The 18112-nt window shown below is 40.3% G+C and overlaps 1 protein-coding gene across 1 annotated transcript in view; it reads left to right on the top strand.

The window, feature by feature from the left end:
* Positions 1-18112, top strand: part of DCBLD1 (discoidin, CUB and LCCL domain containing 1) — a 48478-nt gene that overhangs the window by 17789 nt on the left and 12577 nt on the right. Inside the window, exons 3-8 of the mRNA XM_062632441.1 lie at positions 7946-8083; positions 8651-8702; positions 9434-9506; positions 11168-11301; positions 15960-16000; positions 17279-17494. Coding sequence (XP_062488425.1) covers positions 7946-8083; positions 8651-8702; positions 9434-9506; positions 11168-11301; positions 15960-16000; positions 17279-17494 — 654 coding nt within the window. The remainder of the gene's footprint in view (positions 1-7945; positions 8084-8650; positions 8703-9433; positions 9507-11167; positions 11302-15959; positions 16001-17278; positions 17495-18112) is intronic.

Genomic DNA, 18112 nt, shown 5'->3' with positions numbered 1-18112 from the left:
TTGACATTTCTGATCAAAGGCTAAACAAGGATAAATAAATATATTGTTTTCTGAAGTGAAAAATTAAGCTTACATGTTGATTGAAATTCTGGCTCCTTACACATCAGCCTGAAGACATCTTCACATAGTTCAGTCCTGTAGTTACTCAGCCTGAAAGCACAGAATACCTGTGTATTATGCAATCAAATCCATGTAATGAATTTCTTTAAAGTATTCCCACACCCATTTTCAGACCTGATTGGCAATGTCTGATGCATGAGGATTATAATTTGCATTCTCAGTAACGAACTGCACAATTAGCAGATTTTGCTCATATCTGATTAAACAAGTTTTATGGCTTAGGCAGACATACCATCTGCAATGGTTTTTGTGGTCTGCAGCTCACTGTAGACTTTCCCACTAGAATACCTCCAGAACCTCTTCAGGTAAACCCATCCAAGACAACGTGGAAATAGTGCGATATCACTTATGTTTTAAAAGACACAGAGAAACTCTGATCTCATATATGAATTTCAGTTGTTTCAACAGTTTTGCTATAGCTCTGGGTTTTACTATGCATTTATGTAAGGGAAAGAAGATGCGTAAGTAAGCACTGCTAAATTTATTCAGACTGTTTAGTGTCCTTTTATATAGCTGCTTCTGAGCCCAGATCTCCCCTTCAAAACCTTTCCATGTACAGGCAGGTCAACCTCTTCCCTTTGGGCAGGAATATACTGTCCTTTGCCATTAAAATTCTTTCATAGGATGGTGGAGAGTTGAAAAGATTTTGCAGGCCTTGAAAATATATGAGCAATTAAAACCTTGCATCTTTGCATATTTTCTGTATTTGACCTGGATTTAAAAAGGAAACCTAAAAAAAAGCTAAGTATGAAAGCTGGCAGTGTGAATGTTACTCTTGTTTCAAATTAGCCAACCAGCCTTTGCTCTTTATTTAACACGTCTGCAATTATAAGACAATAGGGGTCCAAAGGGAAATATGTTTTAAATACCATGCCAATCTCTTCACTTCTATAGAAGACAACAGGGTGAATGTCAGTACACTTACAAATATCTGCTGAGGAGTGTATCTGAAGATTAGAAGATTGGTCAGAAACAAAACACTAGATTATGCATGTAAATATAATATTAGTGTAAACAAGTTTTCAGATGACAAAATATTGTTTTCCTTTCAGATTTCTCATGTTTCACATGTTGTCTTTACATTTAACTTTGATTCATTTATCATTATAACCTTCTACTGGGATTCATGCAGTACAGCATGAGTAACTCAATTTGTGGTTGGTGTATTATGTTCCATGAAGTAAGGGAAAGCTGTTGTATATAAATGAATGGATTAATTGATTTATGTTAACCATAACATTAATTTCTTCACTTTTGTAGGTCAGTGATTACAGATTAGACCACTTGCTTGAAAGTTTTATTAAAATTCAGGGCATTCATCAAATTTTGTAGGCTGAGTATTACAAACATAATTCCATCCTAGCAAAGCATGTAGCATTGCTCTGTATGCAGATCTACTGAAGCCTCCCTACTCAACTGGGACACAAATGTGACGCTACAGTTCTCACCTTTGATAGTTCTTAGCTTTGATGGACACGTGAAGGCAGCCATTGCATTTAGATTTCTCCAACATTGTAATCAAAAGATGGTCATTAACTAATCTTTATGAAGCTCTGAAACTGGAGACTTAAAGTGGCTGAACACTTTATCTCCGTGTTATTACTCTGCAGACTGTTTTCCTTAGTGTTCACTGAAGAAATGAAACTGTAGCAAGCCTTTTCTTTCAAACTGTATCCAAACAGATGTGAAAATATTAATCACAAGTCAGCAAAGGTAGTCTAGCATCAGTTTTGGTGAAACTGAGTCACCTTTGTCTGACAATCCTTTAAATATTAGCACAGCTTGGCACATGGTGTCTCTAAGAGAAATAAATAGATGATCATGTTCTATTTCAAAGGTATAGCTTTGCACTCGATGAAAATACAGGATTGTTTATCCCACTAAAGTAATCTAGAATGTAAATTTAATATGAAGCATGATCTCATGCTGTAGACAAGGTGCAACCTTTACTGAAATGCGTTTCTTCTCAAGTTAATTGCATTATCTGAGCATATTAAAAATAACTGAGCTCTGAATAAGAGCTTCTGATTTTTTAATTAGTTAAAGGGATATGTGAAAACAAGATTAACCATGTTGGTCCTGTAGTTCTCAAGAACAAAACTTGCACTACTTATGAGGTGTAATATAAATGTTGTAAAAGTTTGACAGGAACTGCTTTTAGTCAGCTTCTTTTCATGTTTTTATCAGATTTCTGTACATCTTTTGACCTTTTTTTTTCCTTGATTCCCACCCCCCCTCCCGTTTCCCCAACTAATGGCTTAGTATTTTTTCCCTTAATTTTGTGAGATGATCATCAGTCTTGACTGAAGAGGGATTAAAGGAAGAGATAAGTGCCTACTTACTTCTCCATTCACTTGCAGTCAGTAGGAGGTTGATGTGTTCCTCTGGGGTGGATGTCAGATCTACTGAGTGACTAGTAATAATTTGGAGAGTTGTGCAGTTAACTTGTTCTTGCATAATTTACAGCTGGTAACTAGCGTGAAATAGACAAATTGCTGAAAATGCTCTCTCCTCCCCGCACCCAGTTGCTAAGGGTTGCTATAGCTAAGGGTGTTATTGAGCACTTACTGATGTGTGATGGCTACAGAGAGAATGTGTGTGTGTGCACACGTGTGTGTGCGGGAGAACCAAGTGCTTTCGGATGCCTCCTACCTGTCATTATGACTTGAGGGGATTCATCAAACCAGTCTTCCCTTATTATGTAATGTTATAAATGTCTTGCTTGAATAAAGGGTGTGTCCAGATTTCTTTTTCGCCCTCAAAGGAAACTTGCTATTACAGTATTGTTTCTGGTATTTCAGGAAATCCAGGGAAATGCCCAGACATGTTCTCACTGAGGATCAAGTTGAGTGGTTTCCCAAGTCAAAACTCTTGTAACAGTTGGGTTTCGCCTGAGTGGTGGCAGTATCCTGAGGTTTCAGCTTTGGAAAGATTTATGCAACAAAAGATGTCTGCATTTGTTTTATCAAATGCATTCTTTTTTCCCTCTTAGCTGCATAAAGTGTACTGTGTATTTTTCTGTGGTTTTTGTTGAACAGCTGCAGTTCTTTACTCATGATTCCTAACTGTGCTGCTTTGGGTTTGGCTAAAACCACAGCCATGTTAGTAGTGGAGGATCTCACCTGAGGTCAAGCAGACAGACCTACAGCCTGTGCAGATGGCCTAGACTCTCTTTTTTTAAATTGTAATTACTTCTCCAGCCTGTCTTTTCCTGGATGCCCTTTTCTTTCCTTTTTCACAGTCTTTGGTAACCCTTTGGAAACTCTTATTGAATGTTATATTTGTTTTTCCTAAAATGAGAAATACTTATCCCTCAGCCTGAGGTCAGACTGTGTTGCACAGTTATACACTGAATAACCAGGCTGCCTCACCCTGACCACTCTGTCAACTCATATCTACTGAGTATTAAACATCACCTTATGTCCTGCAAAAAAGGACATAGAGCAGCACTTTTCGTCTCCTGGCACATCCTTGCAGGTAGATGCTGGTTATCCCTTTTGCATGTTGGGTTGGAGCATATGTGTATATTTCTCCTCTCTGGGGAGAAAAAGAGTTACTGCTTATGAAAATGAAACATTTATGTGAATGTGGGATGGAGATGAATTTCAAGAATGCAGATGTTTTCATACAACAGATCATTGCAGATTTTGTGAGCTCTTTGTGAAAGACTTGCACTCTGAAGTGGAGCAAGCATAATCCAAGTTCATCATGTCCCCTGACCTTCCCCAGCTACTGAGGTACTTCCGAATTGCTTTAGCTGAACAAAAAAAAAACCCTGCTAAATATAAGGATCAAAATTTAAAACATTTACCCCCCCAAAAGGCATTAGGAAAGGGTAATCCTGGAGAGGCCAATCTGTGGGATCATTGCTACACATTGCTCACCAGCCATGGCTTACCCTGAAAGTAAAGGCAGAAAAATTGGAGAAGATTCTCTGTTGAACAGAAGACATAATAACTTGATATCTAAACCAAGTTTCTCAAAGATCTCTGGAAATGTCAAACTGCAGATTTCAAGTGGTGTTGAGGAATCTGAAAGCAGAATGGGCATAGTGAACCAGACATGCAACAGCTAAAGCAGAAAATAATTGCTTTTAAAAGGAAACAAAAGTCGTACAGAAGAGGTAGAAAGGATTAAGAACTACAGAAACCAACAGCATGTAGGCATGCCAGCTGATGTGAGAGAAGAGAGTCTTCTAGGCACAGCACTTCTTAAGGGAAGTAGAAAAAATAGAGGAACGTAGTTCAACAAAGCAATCTCAGGAAATATGACAGAGCCTGGTTGACAGTAGAAGTAAACTAGACCTCATAAAACCAGACAATACTGTAAAGATCATCAGATTTGCAAACCAACACTATTATGAAAAAGACAAAAGCAGTAGACTATCGCTAATGTTTAAAAAATAAACAACACGTAAAATAGTCTCTTAAGTCTCCAGAGGAGCCAGCCAAAGGATATCTGTGAGGCAATTTACTGTGTATCTTGCAGGATGTTAATACTGCTTGGAGACAGCGATTCCAAAATAAAGTATTTAATTTAAGCCACCTAAACCATACCAACAGATCAGAAGTTCTGGATGAAAGGCATTCAATGTTACTTTAATTATAGAGAATATTAAATTAGATACATTCGAAATCCTTAGGTCCCTAATAGCAATCCTGCAGAATGAAATAAATAAATAGGAAATAAGGAATCTAGAGCAAAGAGATGGAGCCACAGTTGGGTCAACTATTTATTGAGGCATGGAAAGAAGAAAAGACCCTGGCGTCTAGATGTAGTAATACTGAAATATGGAAAACACCTACTCAGTTTCATGACATGCAATATATCTGTTTATTAAATCAAACTCTTGTCTTTGTTCTTAGTAAACAAACCAAATAATCTTGCCTACTTACCCTAGCAGAGCTCCAGCCGAATCACTTCAACAGGAAACAAGGAGAGAGATCAGCATTCACAACTTGTTTTTCAAGCTGAATATGCAAAACAGCCCACCTTGCAACTAACATTAGAAGATGAAAAACTGATAACGTGATCTGGCAATTCTCAAAAGGGAGCTTAAAAAACTTTTGGCTTAGTCCCAGGCTTAGGGATTAAATGTTTATCCAGAGTTAAGTCCAAATGCTGCAGTAAAAGTTAACAGGGCCCTATAAACAAGTTTCACATTTTCATACCAAATATAAAACAAGGCTTTCTCCATCATCCCTCCATTCCACTGTGGTTGTACAGGATTCATATAGACAACCTAGGGAAATCAATAAATCCTAGACGGAATGCACAAAGAAGATGGAGGCACGTATAAGTAAAAGTAAGCAATAAAGTAGTGTTTTTATCGCCTCAAGTGCAAGCGGAAAATACAGACTAGTATATACAGTTGTTAGGTAAATTTTAGTGTGTACCAATGATGATTGGTTTTAATCTTCTAATGCCTATAAAATCTCACAATATAGGTATTCAAGGTAGTAGGTAAGTCGATGGAGAACAAATCTACTGTGCATATAGGAAATGCATCTAATTGAAGCAACCACAAGCTGAAATGCAGAGAGCCTGGGAGACTATCCTTTATCTGGCTTTACAACATTAAAGGAGGTGGAGGATTGCTGTATGGAAGTGTATTAGTCCTAGGCCCCTTACTTTTGAGCTACTGATGGGAATCTCTCAGTACACTGGAACTGTTCTTGGCAGATGATAACCATAACCTGGTAACCCTTCTTAGATTTATTACTTAACAGTAGAAACATGTCTTTAGGCATTGCTTGCTGATTTTTTCTGAATTTTGACTTTCATTTGGATTATACAATTTTATATGTCTTATTTTATGTTTTTGTATTTGATTGGGTTTGTTTATATGTGTGATTTGTTTGTATAATTATATGGAATGTAAGCAGACTTGCTACTGGAGGAGACACATAGCCCTAATCCAACCAGTGTGTGATTGAGTGAATCAGCTGTCTAAATTATACCTACAGAGTAGATAGGTCACTGCCAATTGCTGTGAGGGAGAAAGCCAAAGAGTACTTGTGAGAAAATACCTAGAGACAATCCTTGAAAGAAGAAGAGGACTAAGGCTTTCTCAGATGTTTTATTCTGAAGAAATGCAATACCTTCTTGTCTTCTCCCCCTTTCTCTCTCTTGATAAGAAAAAAATAAGTTAGCACTTTTCTTCTCCCACTGCAATCTGACACAAAAGACCACCCCGAATAAATCACTCGTGCAGTTGTCTGGTATGACACAGTGTCAGATGCTGTCTTTTTGATAAGTTCATTTCCTAAGCAATTCATTTAACCCTTTTTATAGACTTTGTTTTCTCTGACTAAGTCGTGAGTCATTTTTAACACATGAGTACTCCAGGGAAATGTCACACTCATTGCTTGTTTCTCTGCCTGCTTTGCTTTGCTGTATGATTTTTATAAGCCAAAAGACAGAGTTCCTTCTTTGGTTTGCTCGGTTCTGCTGACAACTGGCTGTCATTGGCTCCAGTTGGGCTGATCTTACGGTTGATATAAGGCAAATGAAGTATTTGGGAAAGATTCCCCTCAAGAGAATCAAGCAAAATGAAGATGCTCTTAGGAGCCTGTTAGGAAGGGCTCATCAAATTTGTGTCGTGCTGTGACTGTCATTTCTTGTACCTCAGAAGTCAGTTCCAAGTTGTATCCACCACCAATAAAATGAGGTTGTCTAGGAAAAATCAAAGTGATCGCTTTTCATCCCAAGGACTTGCTTTAGGACGCAAAGGCTGTCATTCACCTCAACAGAACAGATGGGCTGAGGGCTTCTACAGGGACTTGTTTGTTTTTTCTCTTGGGGAAAAAAAAACAAAAACCAACTGTTTACAATTTCACAAAAGCTTTTTCTTAGCAGTTTATATCGTAAGCATCCTTGTAAATTCAAAAGAAGTGTACCCCAACTGCTTTGGATTTTCTGTGTCATCTGTGCCTTGAGTGCAGCCAGGGATAAGTGTTTGCACCCAGGTGTGGTGATAGAAGGCAAGAGAAAAGACTGGGGCAATCTGAAAAGAAAGCTCCCAGCGGGAACTGACTTCTGAAGAAGCAAATGCAATTATTAAAGAGTCCCAGGCATGCCTGCTGTCACAAGAAAGGAGTGTCCCAAAGACTGTCCCAAGATACTGCAGTCAGTAGCTATAAAACCCTTATCTCATTCAGTATGAGCAGAAGCCTCTTGTCTCCCTGTCCTATTCCCTTCATCTTCTTCCTCTCCCTCTCTTTTTTGTTTAGATCTGTAGACTTGAACTGTAGACTTCAGTGGTCTGATGATGTTTATAAAGGGAAAATAAATCAAGAAATTTTCTGAGTAAAGTGATACTGCCTTGTGGTACAGTTCACAGCCTGTGGCACAGAGGTTCTTGAGGGTCAGGTACCCTGTTTGTGATCTTAGTTTTTCCTGAATGGCTGCTGTGCTACACCAGCATGAGCTGTATGTGTCTGGAGAGTTTATCTAGGGGACCCTGTATAGATCCCTTATTTGTTTTCGAACATGCTGTTCTTTTCTTTAATGATTTACTGCTGGTTGTAAGCGCTCTGTACTTAAGAGGCTGAAGGGCATTAATCATTCTCTTAAGGCTTATGTGATGAGAGACATGGATGCTGGAATTGCTACCATGGAGAGACAGCTGGATTCTGGCCACTCCTTGTCAGGGTAACTTTGGAGCTCATACCCCTAAAAGGGCTGAAGCCAAAACCTTTTTGTCAACAGCTGGATTGGTACTGAAGGAGAATGCGTGTGTTATGAAACTCTTTGCTAATCATGAGAATATTCCAGCGTAATGATGTCATCTAAACTTTTGAATTCTTTTGTGTTCTGTCTGTAGGGCCATATTGTGGTAATGTGATGCCTGTCCCCAAAGAAATTATTCTGGACAGCAATGAAGCGACTATTCACTTTGAGAGTGGATCCCATGTGTCAGGACGAGGCTTTCTGTTGTCCTATGCCAGTAGTGATCATCCAGGTAAAGTGAAATCCAGCAGTAGTAAAGGATTAGTGGCACGGTCCCCTGTATTTAATTATCTTCTCTACACACACAGACTTCAGCCCAAATGTTTCATCCTTAAAATTTCCAGATTAGCATGTACCATGATATTTCTGATAGTGTGTGTGCAAGAAGCAGTTGTAACATTAACCAGGTGGAATAGCTGCTGAAATCTTACCTACACAATTTGCAATACAGGCCCAGTGAAAGAGAAAATTAGTACCTTTTCCTTGAAGCTCCACTGTATTCAGAGCGCCAGTATCTACCACACAGTGACAGGATGAAGGGATAGGAGAGATTAAGATTTGATTCCTACAGTTAATACTCTGGGGTATGTGTGACTTTGTTGAAGGTGTAAAGCATAAGAAGAGTAGAAGAGCGAGATGGAAAGACTGAAGGGAAACTGTAGCTATTGCTTCCTATTTAAAAAAAATTGTTTTAAGTATTATACAGAGATACCTTTAAGTGTAATTTCATGTTTAGCCAAATATTTGTCAGTATTTCTACATCCTACAATGGGGATTGACATTTATAAACTTTTCACAGATCTAATCACATGTTTGGAAAGAGCTAACCACTACACACAGACTGAATACAGGTAAAGAGTGTTTGCTGCTTTTTGTGTTCTGGCTTGCTTTGCTCCATCTGTCATCTGGTCCAATTGTCAGAAAATGTCATATAAAGCAAGTACAGTCTTGGATTTCTGGAGAAGTGATTTTTTTTGAGTTCTGATGCTCAAAGGCCTGGTTGTGAGAAGCAGTAGTGCAGACTGGAAGTCTGCAGCGCAGAAAAATGAGGGAATGGAGTTACAGAGCTCTCAGCAGTTCTCGTTAGGATATACATATACATGGTATATGTAAAAAGAGTTTCCACTTTGAAATTCAAAGTAGCCTTAAATTCCAGTGCTTCTCCTGAGAGCAGATCATGTCCTAGCTGATACAAGATTATCTGAGGACAAGCTATAATTTCTTGGTTCCCTGAACTTTGTGATAGGATTTGAAATGGTAATAAATTGTGCTCTTCTGGCTGCTCCCTGGATGTGCATGTAGGTTTCTTATCTGGGCTGTGCTGAAAACTCGCATGGTAGCATTTCTAGAACAAGAGAATTAAACAGAAATGCCCTTGCAAAACTGCTTTTCTGGTTCTTTGCATGCACTTCACTCATCAATGCAAGGGCGCATTTATTTAAGCCTCCTAGACTCAGATCGCCAGCCAGAACTTACTGCTAAAATATTTATTGGTTTGAGAGCATTTCTTCTGTACGAGCTCATTTTTGTGTATCATCACTACAGTTCATGTTTTAAACAAGCTTCTCTTCTCTCCCTACAGCAGATACTGTCCTGCTGGCTGCAGAGACATAGCAGGTGACATTTCTGGGAATATCGAAGAAGGATACAGAGATGTAAGTGCACAGGATAATGAGGGAAAATTTATAAAGACACAACAGAGAAGCATAACACAACTGGGTTTCAACATTTGTCACTTGACTTTTGTCAGCATTTCCTCCCAGCCGTGTTAAATATACCTTTTATTATCAGTATATGAGTATGTTATCAGTATATAAGCACACAGGGACACTTTTCAAACAAACCAATCAATTGTGTGAGAGCAAAGTCCATGGATTGTCAAACACACCTACTGACTTGTGGTTTCTGGCTTTCTGGAAAAGCGCCGCATAAGGTTTATGCCTCTCGAGGTAGTGCTTATGGATGTGCTAAATATTCCTACGACTTCAACTTTTACTTGTTTGCAGTCTATGTGCATTTCCCTAGTAGGAAAATAAAATACACTGCCCAATCACCTCCCACTGATAACTACCAACCTCTGGGGTTGTTCTAACTGCTAGTTCTTTAAAGCAAAGAAGTTGCCTGAGTGATTGCATTTACTCACAGTTTGTATAAAGCAGTGCTTTGCCTTCTCTGTGCCCCTCACCCTGGACTCTCCTCCTGTCATGGCTATGAAATCTTTTTGTCTCTCACAATGCAGCAAGTTTAATCATACTACTGAAGTAAAATCCCACCCTATCACAGATGTACCAGCTGCTGAGTCTCCAAAAAGTCAGTGTTCACGTTTAACCTGTTCATCCAGTTATTCAAGCACTCCACTCCAGCCTGGAAAGTGGCAGAGCTGAAGAAACAAAGAAATGTCACTTTACATTCTCATTATCTGGAGTTATGCTTGCCCTTTCTTGGGGTGATTAGAAAGAAAAGCAGCACATGGCATGACCTCATGCAGATCTTATCTGCGCTGAGGAATTTTTGAATGAAATTTTCCCCCCGTTGCTGAGGGGATTCAGCTTTTCTGATGGGAAGAACCTGCAGGATTCTGGAGACCTGCTGCCTTTGTATTCCCCCTCTCCCACCCCTCCCTGGGGGGGGGACGGGACAGCTTGCCCTGTAGCTTGTCCAGTAGCATAGCCCAAACTGGGTCTGTGTGAATGAGACCAGTCTCTGCCAGCAGCCCCTGGGAGTGTCTCCTTTGCACTTTCCACTGGTCTTTCTCTCCTCTGCCCAAGCCCAGGGGTACGTTATTGCCACCTGATTCCACACAAGTTGTCTTGCCTGTATTTTTCAGCATTACCCACATGAGACGCTGGCAAATGGGCTATACTTAAAACCGGGCTGCAGCTACTCAGCACATAGCCAAATCTCCTAATGTATGTCATGACTCAGATCCTAAGGTGCAATAATAGATAGGTCTGCCTTCAGGCAGGTCCATCAAGTAATTACCATTTTCTCTTTGCAAAGAAGAGTTGCCTTGCCTTTGACTTTGTTTTCCTAAGGAGTGACACAATACTTATTGGATTAAAATCTCACAGCACCTTCTCAGAAGTAGATTATTTGCTTTTTTATTTAGGGAGGAGAGGTGGGGAAAAGGTGACTTTTGGAAACATTTTCCCAAAGATTACTGTTGTTCATCCCTCCCCGCCTCTTACACCTCTTCAGCCTTTGCCAGATTTTATGAGCTCTAACACCTGTGTTCTAGTGGCTTGGAAGTGAAAGGACTAGCCGGTTGTCAGACTGATCCTCTGAGCTTTGGTTTCTGCTGGCTTCTGCCTTTCAGACCTCGCTGCTGTGCAAGTCGGCGATACATGCAGGCATTATCACAGACGAGCTGGGCGGGCAGATCAGCGTCACCCAGCAGAAGGGCATCAGCCACTATGAAGGTGTCTTCGCCAACGGCATCCCCTCACATGAGTGAGTACCAGCAAACTGGGGGCCTGGCTCCAGGAGCAACCCCAGGGGCACAGATCTATGCTCACACCAGCAAAAGCAGATGGGGATGCCTTTTTTAGGAGGAGAAGCTGTTAGGTGTAGGTGTAGGGGCTTTTGGGCTTTGTTCCTATGGATTTATTAAAATAGTGTTGGCATGAGATATCATGGGAAATATCATATAGGAAAATGTTCCAAGTTTTCAGTGGCTCCATACCATGTAGTGTGGTATTTTCTTCTTTCTTCCTTCTGTTCCTTCCAAAACGTACTTGCAAATTACTTTGTTAGCAGATACATGAAAGTACGATGTTCTGCAACAAACACCTTTAATCGATGTGCTAATAAATCATGATAAATACATGCTAAAGTTTAAAAAAAGCTAGGAAGAGTGAATAAATGAAAAGTGCAGTTGAGCCATAGGGGATTTAACAAACAACTTCTTAAACATTTTGCTTTTGTCATGTTCAGGGTTTTACTCTCTTAGAATATTTATAGCAAGGGTGTTACAGTTACCACTTATCTTCTGACTTCTAATTGTGCTGTTGTTGAAGTAGAAATAAATCCTCTAATCTCTATCCAGCACAGTAAGCCCTTCCAGCAACTGCCTCTGTCACTCCTGTTGGTCTATATTTTTTAGTTTCAAATGTTATCTGGATTTTACATGAGGTGGTCTTTTTTTTTTTTTTTTTTTTTGTAGGACGGGAAATCTCAGTCCCATAGCTTGTAACAGCCAAGGGAATGCATCTTTTTTCTACCTTTTCCTGCTTTGCCCATGATTTCTCCACACGCTCCTAACAATTTTACAATCATGGATTCATTCATGAAAAAAACCCAACCAAATATTCAGCGGGTTTGTTGCTGTGTTTAAACTTCAGCACACATAGAAATGCTTTATATATAACAGCACTGGAGTATAAAAGCTGGGTAGGATGTAGACCACTAGCTGAAGGCCTGTGAAGCCTAAATATTTCCTATTTTTCTTGAAAGCTGATTGCCAAAGAAAATTAATATAAACTTGTCTCAGGCAGAGCAGCACTGAGAGCTCAGCTCAGGCACCAAGTCCCTCCATAAAACAAATAATACAGATTCTTTCCACGACACATGCCAGCGTATTGAAACCCTAAATTAAATGTTTTGTGCCTTATCTAAAGATGTTACACAACTATTTACATAGAATGATATGTTCGTGATCCTTGAGAACCCCAGGAGTAACTTGGACAGTAGTGTATAAAATGTTATAATGAAAGGCAGCCGAGATTCCCGTTTGTATTTTTTTCACAGTACAAGAGCTAGTGGGCAATGAATTAAGTGTATAAGGCAGCAAATGTACACGTGCTGTACAATTATGCAAACACTGTTTGTATCATTAACCCATCACCTTACTGCCAAGTGTCCTTTTAATGTTGCTATTCACAAGATATCCTATACATTTCACGTGGATAATAGGAGTACCCACGGAGATGCAAACTTTTCTCTGTTACATCAAGTGGGAAAACTCCCATTTCCTTGAAGCAGAGTTGAAACATGTGCTTCCAGGCTGAAGCCAGCCTCCAGGGCTTGGGTTTAGCCCATTTAACATGAGGCCCCTGAGACAGCACCTTAAGGAGGAGGGCAGCCTCCTCAGCTCTCCTGCATACCAGGTGCTCCTCCACCATGATGCACACTTCAAGGGGACTCAGTTGCCCCAAGGACACTTTCTACAGATTACACAGGGAGCCCTAGGTAAACAGGTTCACACTAGGTTGGATGCCTGCAAACTAGATGGCACGGATTTTGAGACAAATGGGAGTATGAACACAGTGCTTCCGGGATGCTTTAGCTGCTCTTGGGAGCTGGGACAACCCTGGGAGCTGATGAACTGCTGGTGTGAGCTCATTATCCCAGGAGAGGGAAATTGGAGGCTGCAGGGGAATCCTTTTATTTTAAACCATGAAAAACTGTTCCTAGAAACAGTGGGCCTATTTACTAAGAAAATGAACCAATGCATTTCATGCTTTAAAAAGGCTTTTATAAGAGGTATTTCCGAAGCTGCAAGGCTTCCCTGTCCTTGGGGTACCTACACGCTGCAAGAAATTCCTGCTGAGCAGCCAGTGCCAGTGCAGAAAAATTGGTGCTTGAACAGCAGTGATTTAAGAGCTTTTTAGATGCCCTTAAATAAAAGCTTACTCAAGTTTTAAAAATCTCATTTATAGTGGGTTTCAGTATTAAAGATTTAAATTATTTAGTGACTTGAGCTGAAACTGACCTAATCAACGGCTGCTGCTGGAGTGCATCGAGCTGTTAAGTATCTGTGTTGTAATGTGATGGTGGGGTTACAGCTCGCTCCCTCACCAACCCACAAGAGCTGACCTTGACCTCCCTGACTCCATTTTTTCAGTGCCCTTGTTCCACTCCAGCATCTATGAGGTTTACAGCTCTTATGATCCATGTGTGGACCTGCACCCACAAATACCATAATGAAGATCAAATGGATAGATTTATTGGGCAGTTTTGATACCCCAGTACAAATATATGAGGGGTTAACTTTGTGATGTGACCTGGCCTGCAACTGTAGTGTGTTCACGTGAAATCATGTGTCTTTGAAAATGCAAGAGACCACATGCTCATAAACTGAAAGATGAGATTCGGGGTTAACCTGCACTGCTTATAAAAAGCTTCCTTGAGACCACTTGGAACAAAATTACACTGACAGAAATTTACTATGGGAAGCAGCATTCTTTTTGTGCAGAGCTGCTGACACAGGGCTCCAGTGCAGTCTTACAGCTGATACTGTGGGTGAGGCAGCATCCTGAATGTTGTCAGGAAAATGAGGGACATGGGGTGAAAACATCCCTTAAAGGACAGAGTGAAATTTGTGTGACAAATGTCACCTGTCACATTAGAAAATTGATGAATTACCACTTACTGAATTAGTTTGTCCTCTTCAGTGACTTGCAGAATTATACCAGATATATTTCAGCTTGGTTTCTTGGCTTTATAGACTTTAGGAACACTAACCGCCTCTGCAGCCCGCTATGTGAAAGGGATCTGGGTAACTTTTTTATTACAAAGCTTTATCTCATAAATAAGTATTTGAGGAGGGCTGTGATTTCTGTTTTGGGTAGGTTTTACTGATTCCCATACGTATTTATTTTCTTTTTGCTTGAAATGGATAGCTTTGCATTCACTAAGAAAGCAAAATTTGTTTTGGCTGTAATGTCAAACTGGTTTGGAGTGAGCAGAGCACATCTGATTGCCTCTGAGGATTGCCTGGGGAGGTAGATGTGGGAGGGAGGGCTTGAGTTTTTCCTTCTAGCTACTCTACCGCATACATGCCCAAATAAATCAGCTCCCTCCCAGTGCTCTCCGTCATCTCTGAAGGGCTTCGTTTGCCTGTAGTCATTAGTTTTCCCTCAGTGACAAAAAGAGATAGTGTTTTTATTGACCTTGGCATGGGACCACTTTCCTATTCCCCATTTGCAGTGCTCTCAAAACATACAGCCATGCCCACAACTGTTAGCCTGCAGACAGTACCTGGGGGGAAATTTTCCTGGCCAACAACAAAGAGCAGCTTGAAAAGGAGCTGTCTTGACGCTTAAGTGCAGAAGTTGTTTTCCTGCTCAGTCATGCTGGCCATGGCTTTTTGAAAGGGGCAAGATAATCAAAGTGACATTGAAGGGGTCAGATTTTCCTGAAATTCAAACAAATTTCATGTTTAAATCTGGGCTTTTATTTTTATTAGGCAGACAGACAGTCATCACTTCTAGAATGAAACCTCAGGGGCATTTATTTCACTGGAAATCAGAAAGCTGCTTGTTGGGAGGCCAAGGAAAGCTCAGCTTTCCCTTACCGTTGTGATTTTATCTTGTCCTGCATTGTGCAAGGTTGTATGGAGTGACCCAGGAAATGGCTTTTCTCCTGAAACAAAGCAGTCCATGTCAGGAGGAGGAAGAAAAGGGGAGCCATAGATGTGGTTCTGTTAATGGAGCAAAATAAACCATTCCTGATGGGAGCTGTTGGTCATGGTTCTAACAGAACTGGTTCCCACATGGGTTAAAACAAGGAGTAGTTTTCATTCAGTCTGGCTGTAATACACCTGTATCTCAACTAGGAATGAGTTGGCATGGTTTAGTCACCATCACGTGTAACTCTTTCACAGTGCTTGATGCTGGGTTTTCTTCAAAATAGAAGTGGACTTAGACTAATAGAGAGTCATTGGCTTCAGTGAAGTTGTTCCAATTTAATGCAAGTGAGAAGAGACCCGGGCCCGGTAGCTCCAGGCCCTCTTAAGCTTCCCCAGTCCTGGCTCTTTTGAATGCTCTTATATTGCTGGTCTGAGGAGCAGAAGCGGAAAGCTTACCCACAGCAGTACAGGGTCTGTGCAGAGGAGAAAAGCAAAAGTATACAGCAAGAGTAACAGGCTGATGGGATGGGGAGTCACTTTAAAACATAACAAGTGCTCCAAACCATGAGAAAAATGATCTGAATTCAGTCACGCTGGGAGATGCACTAAAGTGTTCTTACTGGGTTGGTAGGCAGCCAACAAAGTAAGTCATTAGCTGGTCAGAAATATTTTGCTAGATAAACAGTGATCCTGAAACTGTACCTCGGCATTCCTGTAACTGCATCCTGAAAGGCTGAATTACCTTTTTCCTTTCTTACAGTGGGTCACTGTCAGATAAGCGGTTTATGTTTACTTCAAATGGTAAGAATAATGGCTTTATTTTTAGTTATTCAAATTTTACCGTCTTATTTAAGTATTTTCTATAGAAGATTTGAAAAGTAATCAGGAGAATGCCAGGCTGTGTCTAGGAGGGATATTTTAGGGCAGCAATCTTTTAAAACTGGCAAGTGAATAAAAAAATTGAAGGGATATGAAGAGAGCTAGGAAAAAAACAACATAGAATAGGAATAGGTCATATGTACATAGGCGAGAAACAGAAATAGTATTCCGCTGTTACATTTCTGATGCCAGCATATGAAAAATGGCAATCAGATAATGCCATTTTTATGTATTTCAGGCAGCAGAAAATGAAAGCAGTTTTTCGTCAGACATTTATAAACTCCATCTTCGTTATACAAGAAGAGAACGAAAACATAGGAGGAATGAAAATATATTTACATTGCACTGATACAGAACGAGTTTTTGTTTATGACTTCCCAAGATGCAAAAGCTTCTTTAAACTGTCAAGCTGTTCATTTGCATAAAACATAGCGAAGAAGGGGAAAAAGTTCACACTCGTTCATTTGAATTATATTTCAGTCATCTGAGATAAAATCATTTACTATTCCACTGAAAACTGTAAAGCATGTACAGGCCTTTGAAACTGCCAGGGAATTATTTTTAACTTCATTGAAACCTTATTCCACTGGCCTGTTTTCTCTGAAGAACCTTGATGTGCAGAAATGTTGTGGGTTCTTTGGTGGAGTTTGTAATACTTACCTGCAGCTATTATCCTCATGATATCACCTCCTGGCAGCAGTATCAAGGAGCTTCTCTGATGAGTAACTTTCCTAGCCCTAACTGCAGGTGAGAATCATGAAATATTTACAGTAAAGTGCTCTTTTCAGTACAGTGCCTTCATCTGAGAAACATTTTGTACAGCAAAATTAGTTAATGCCAATCTCTAAACATAAATATTGTTTCAGAAGAAAAAAAAAACAAGAAATCTTCAGAGGAATGAGAAAAAAAAATGTAGGGATTAAAAGCAAAATGGCAAAAACAGCAGATGTAGTCAGGAGGAGTCATCTATGTAGGAGTTAAATTGGTAAAGGAGTGGGCCTGCAGCACTCTGGTACTGGATCATCCACTACAAATTGACTGGCAAACACACAGCTAATGGATAGCATCAGGCTAGCGCTAGATTAAGCAACATCTGACTTTGCTGTTGTGGGTGGTCTTCATATGTTGCTAGCCTAACATAAAAATAAGCTGTGAAAATGCAAAATAACTCCTTCGGCCTGTCTGTCTGGGGACTTCTAGGCTGCAACAAATCTCTCAGTCTGGAAGAGGGATTCCTCTCTAAGAGCCAGATTACTGCATCTTCCTACTGGGAGGACAGCAATGAATTTGGGCAGCTATTCCAGTGGTCTCCTGACAAGGCTTGGCTTCAAGTCCCAGGATTGGCTTGGGCCTCTAACCACAGCAGCAATCGTGAATGGCTGGAGATAGACCTTGGAGAGAAGAAGAGAATAACAGGTATGCTATTGTCACTGTCTGGTTATTAGAAGCTGGGGTTTCAGCTGGAGGGGAAACTGAATGCAGCTGAAAAGCTAATATTGCAATGTTTCTTTCATTAAATTTAATGAAATGATCTACATTGAGAAATATCATTTTCCTATTAAAAAAAAAAAATCATGGCTATTTACAAGACTGGTCTTCCTACAGGGAGATAGGATTGAACTTAACTGTCCTGTGTGCCTGGTCTGTAAACATGCTGTTAGGCTCAGAACAAGATACTTAACACAGGGACCAGCAGAGTCTGGATGGATGATAAATGATAAAGTCATAGCCTTTGAAACAATGGCCCAATGAAAGAAATTCCTGTTTCCATCTCCTGGTTTATTAAAAATGTAAATTACAGTTCCTGCTAAAGATATAAAGACTGCTGATAATCACAGAATCATAGAATAGTTAGGGTTGGAAAGGACCTTAAGATCATCTATTTCCACCCCCCCTGCCACGGGCAGGGGCACCTTACGCTAAATCATATCACCCAAGACCTCGTCCAACCTGGCCTTGAACACCGCCAGGGATGGAGCATTCACAACCTCCCTGGGCAACCTATTCCAGTGCCTCACCACCCTAACAGGAAAG

Source organism: Pezoporus occidentalis, unplaced genomic scaffold (genome assembly GCF_034315485.1).
Source record: "Pezoporus occidentalis ecotype Australia unplaced genomic scaffold, CSIRO_AGI_Poc_V1 ctg39, whole genome shotgun sequence".
Classification (NCBI taxonomy): domain Eukaryota; kingdom Metazoa; phylum Chordata; class Aves; order Psittaciformes; family Psittacidae; genus Pezoporus; species Pezoporus occidentalis.
The sequence above is the reverse complement of the archived record's forward strand: the minus strand, read 5'-3'. Positions and strand labels throughout refer to the sequence as shown.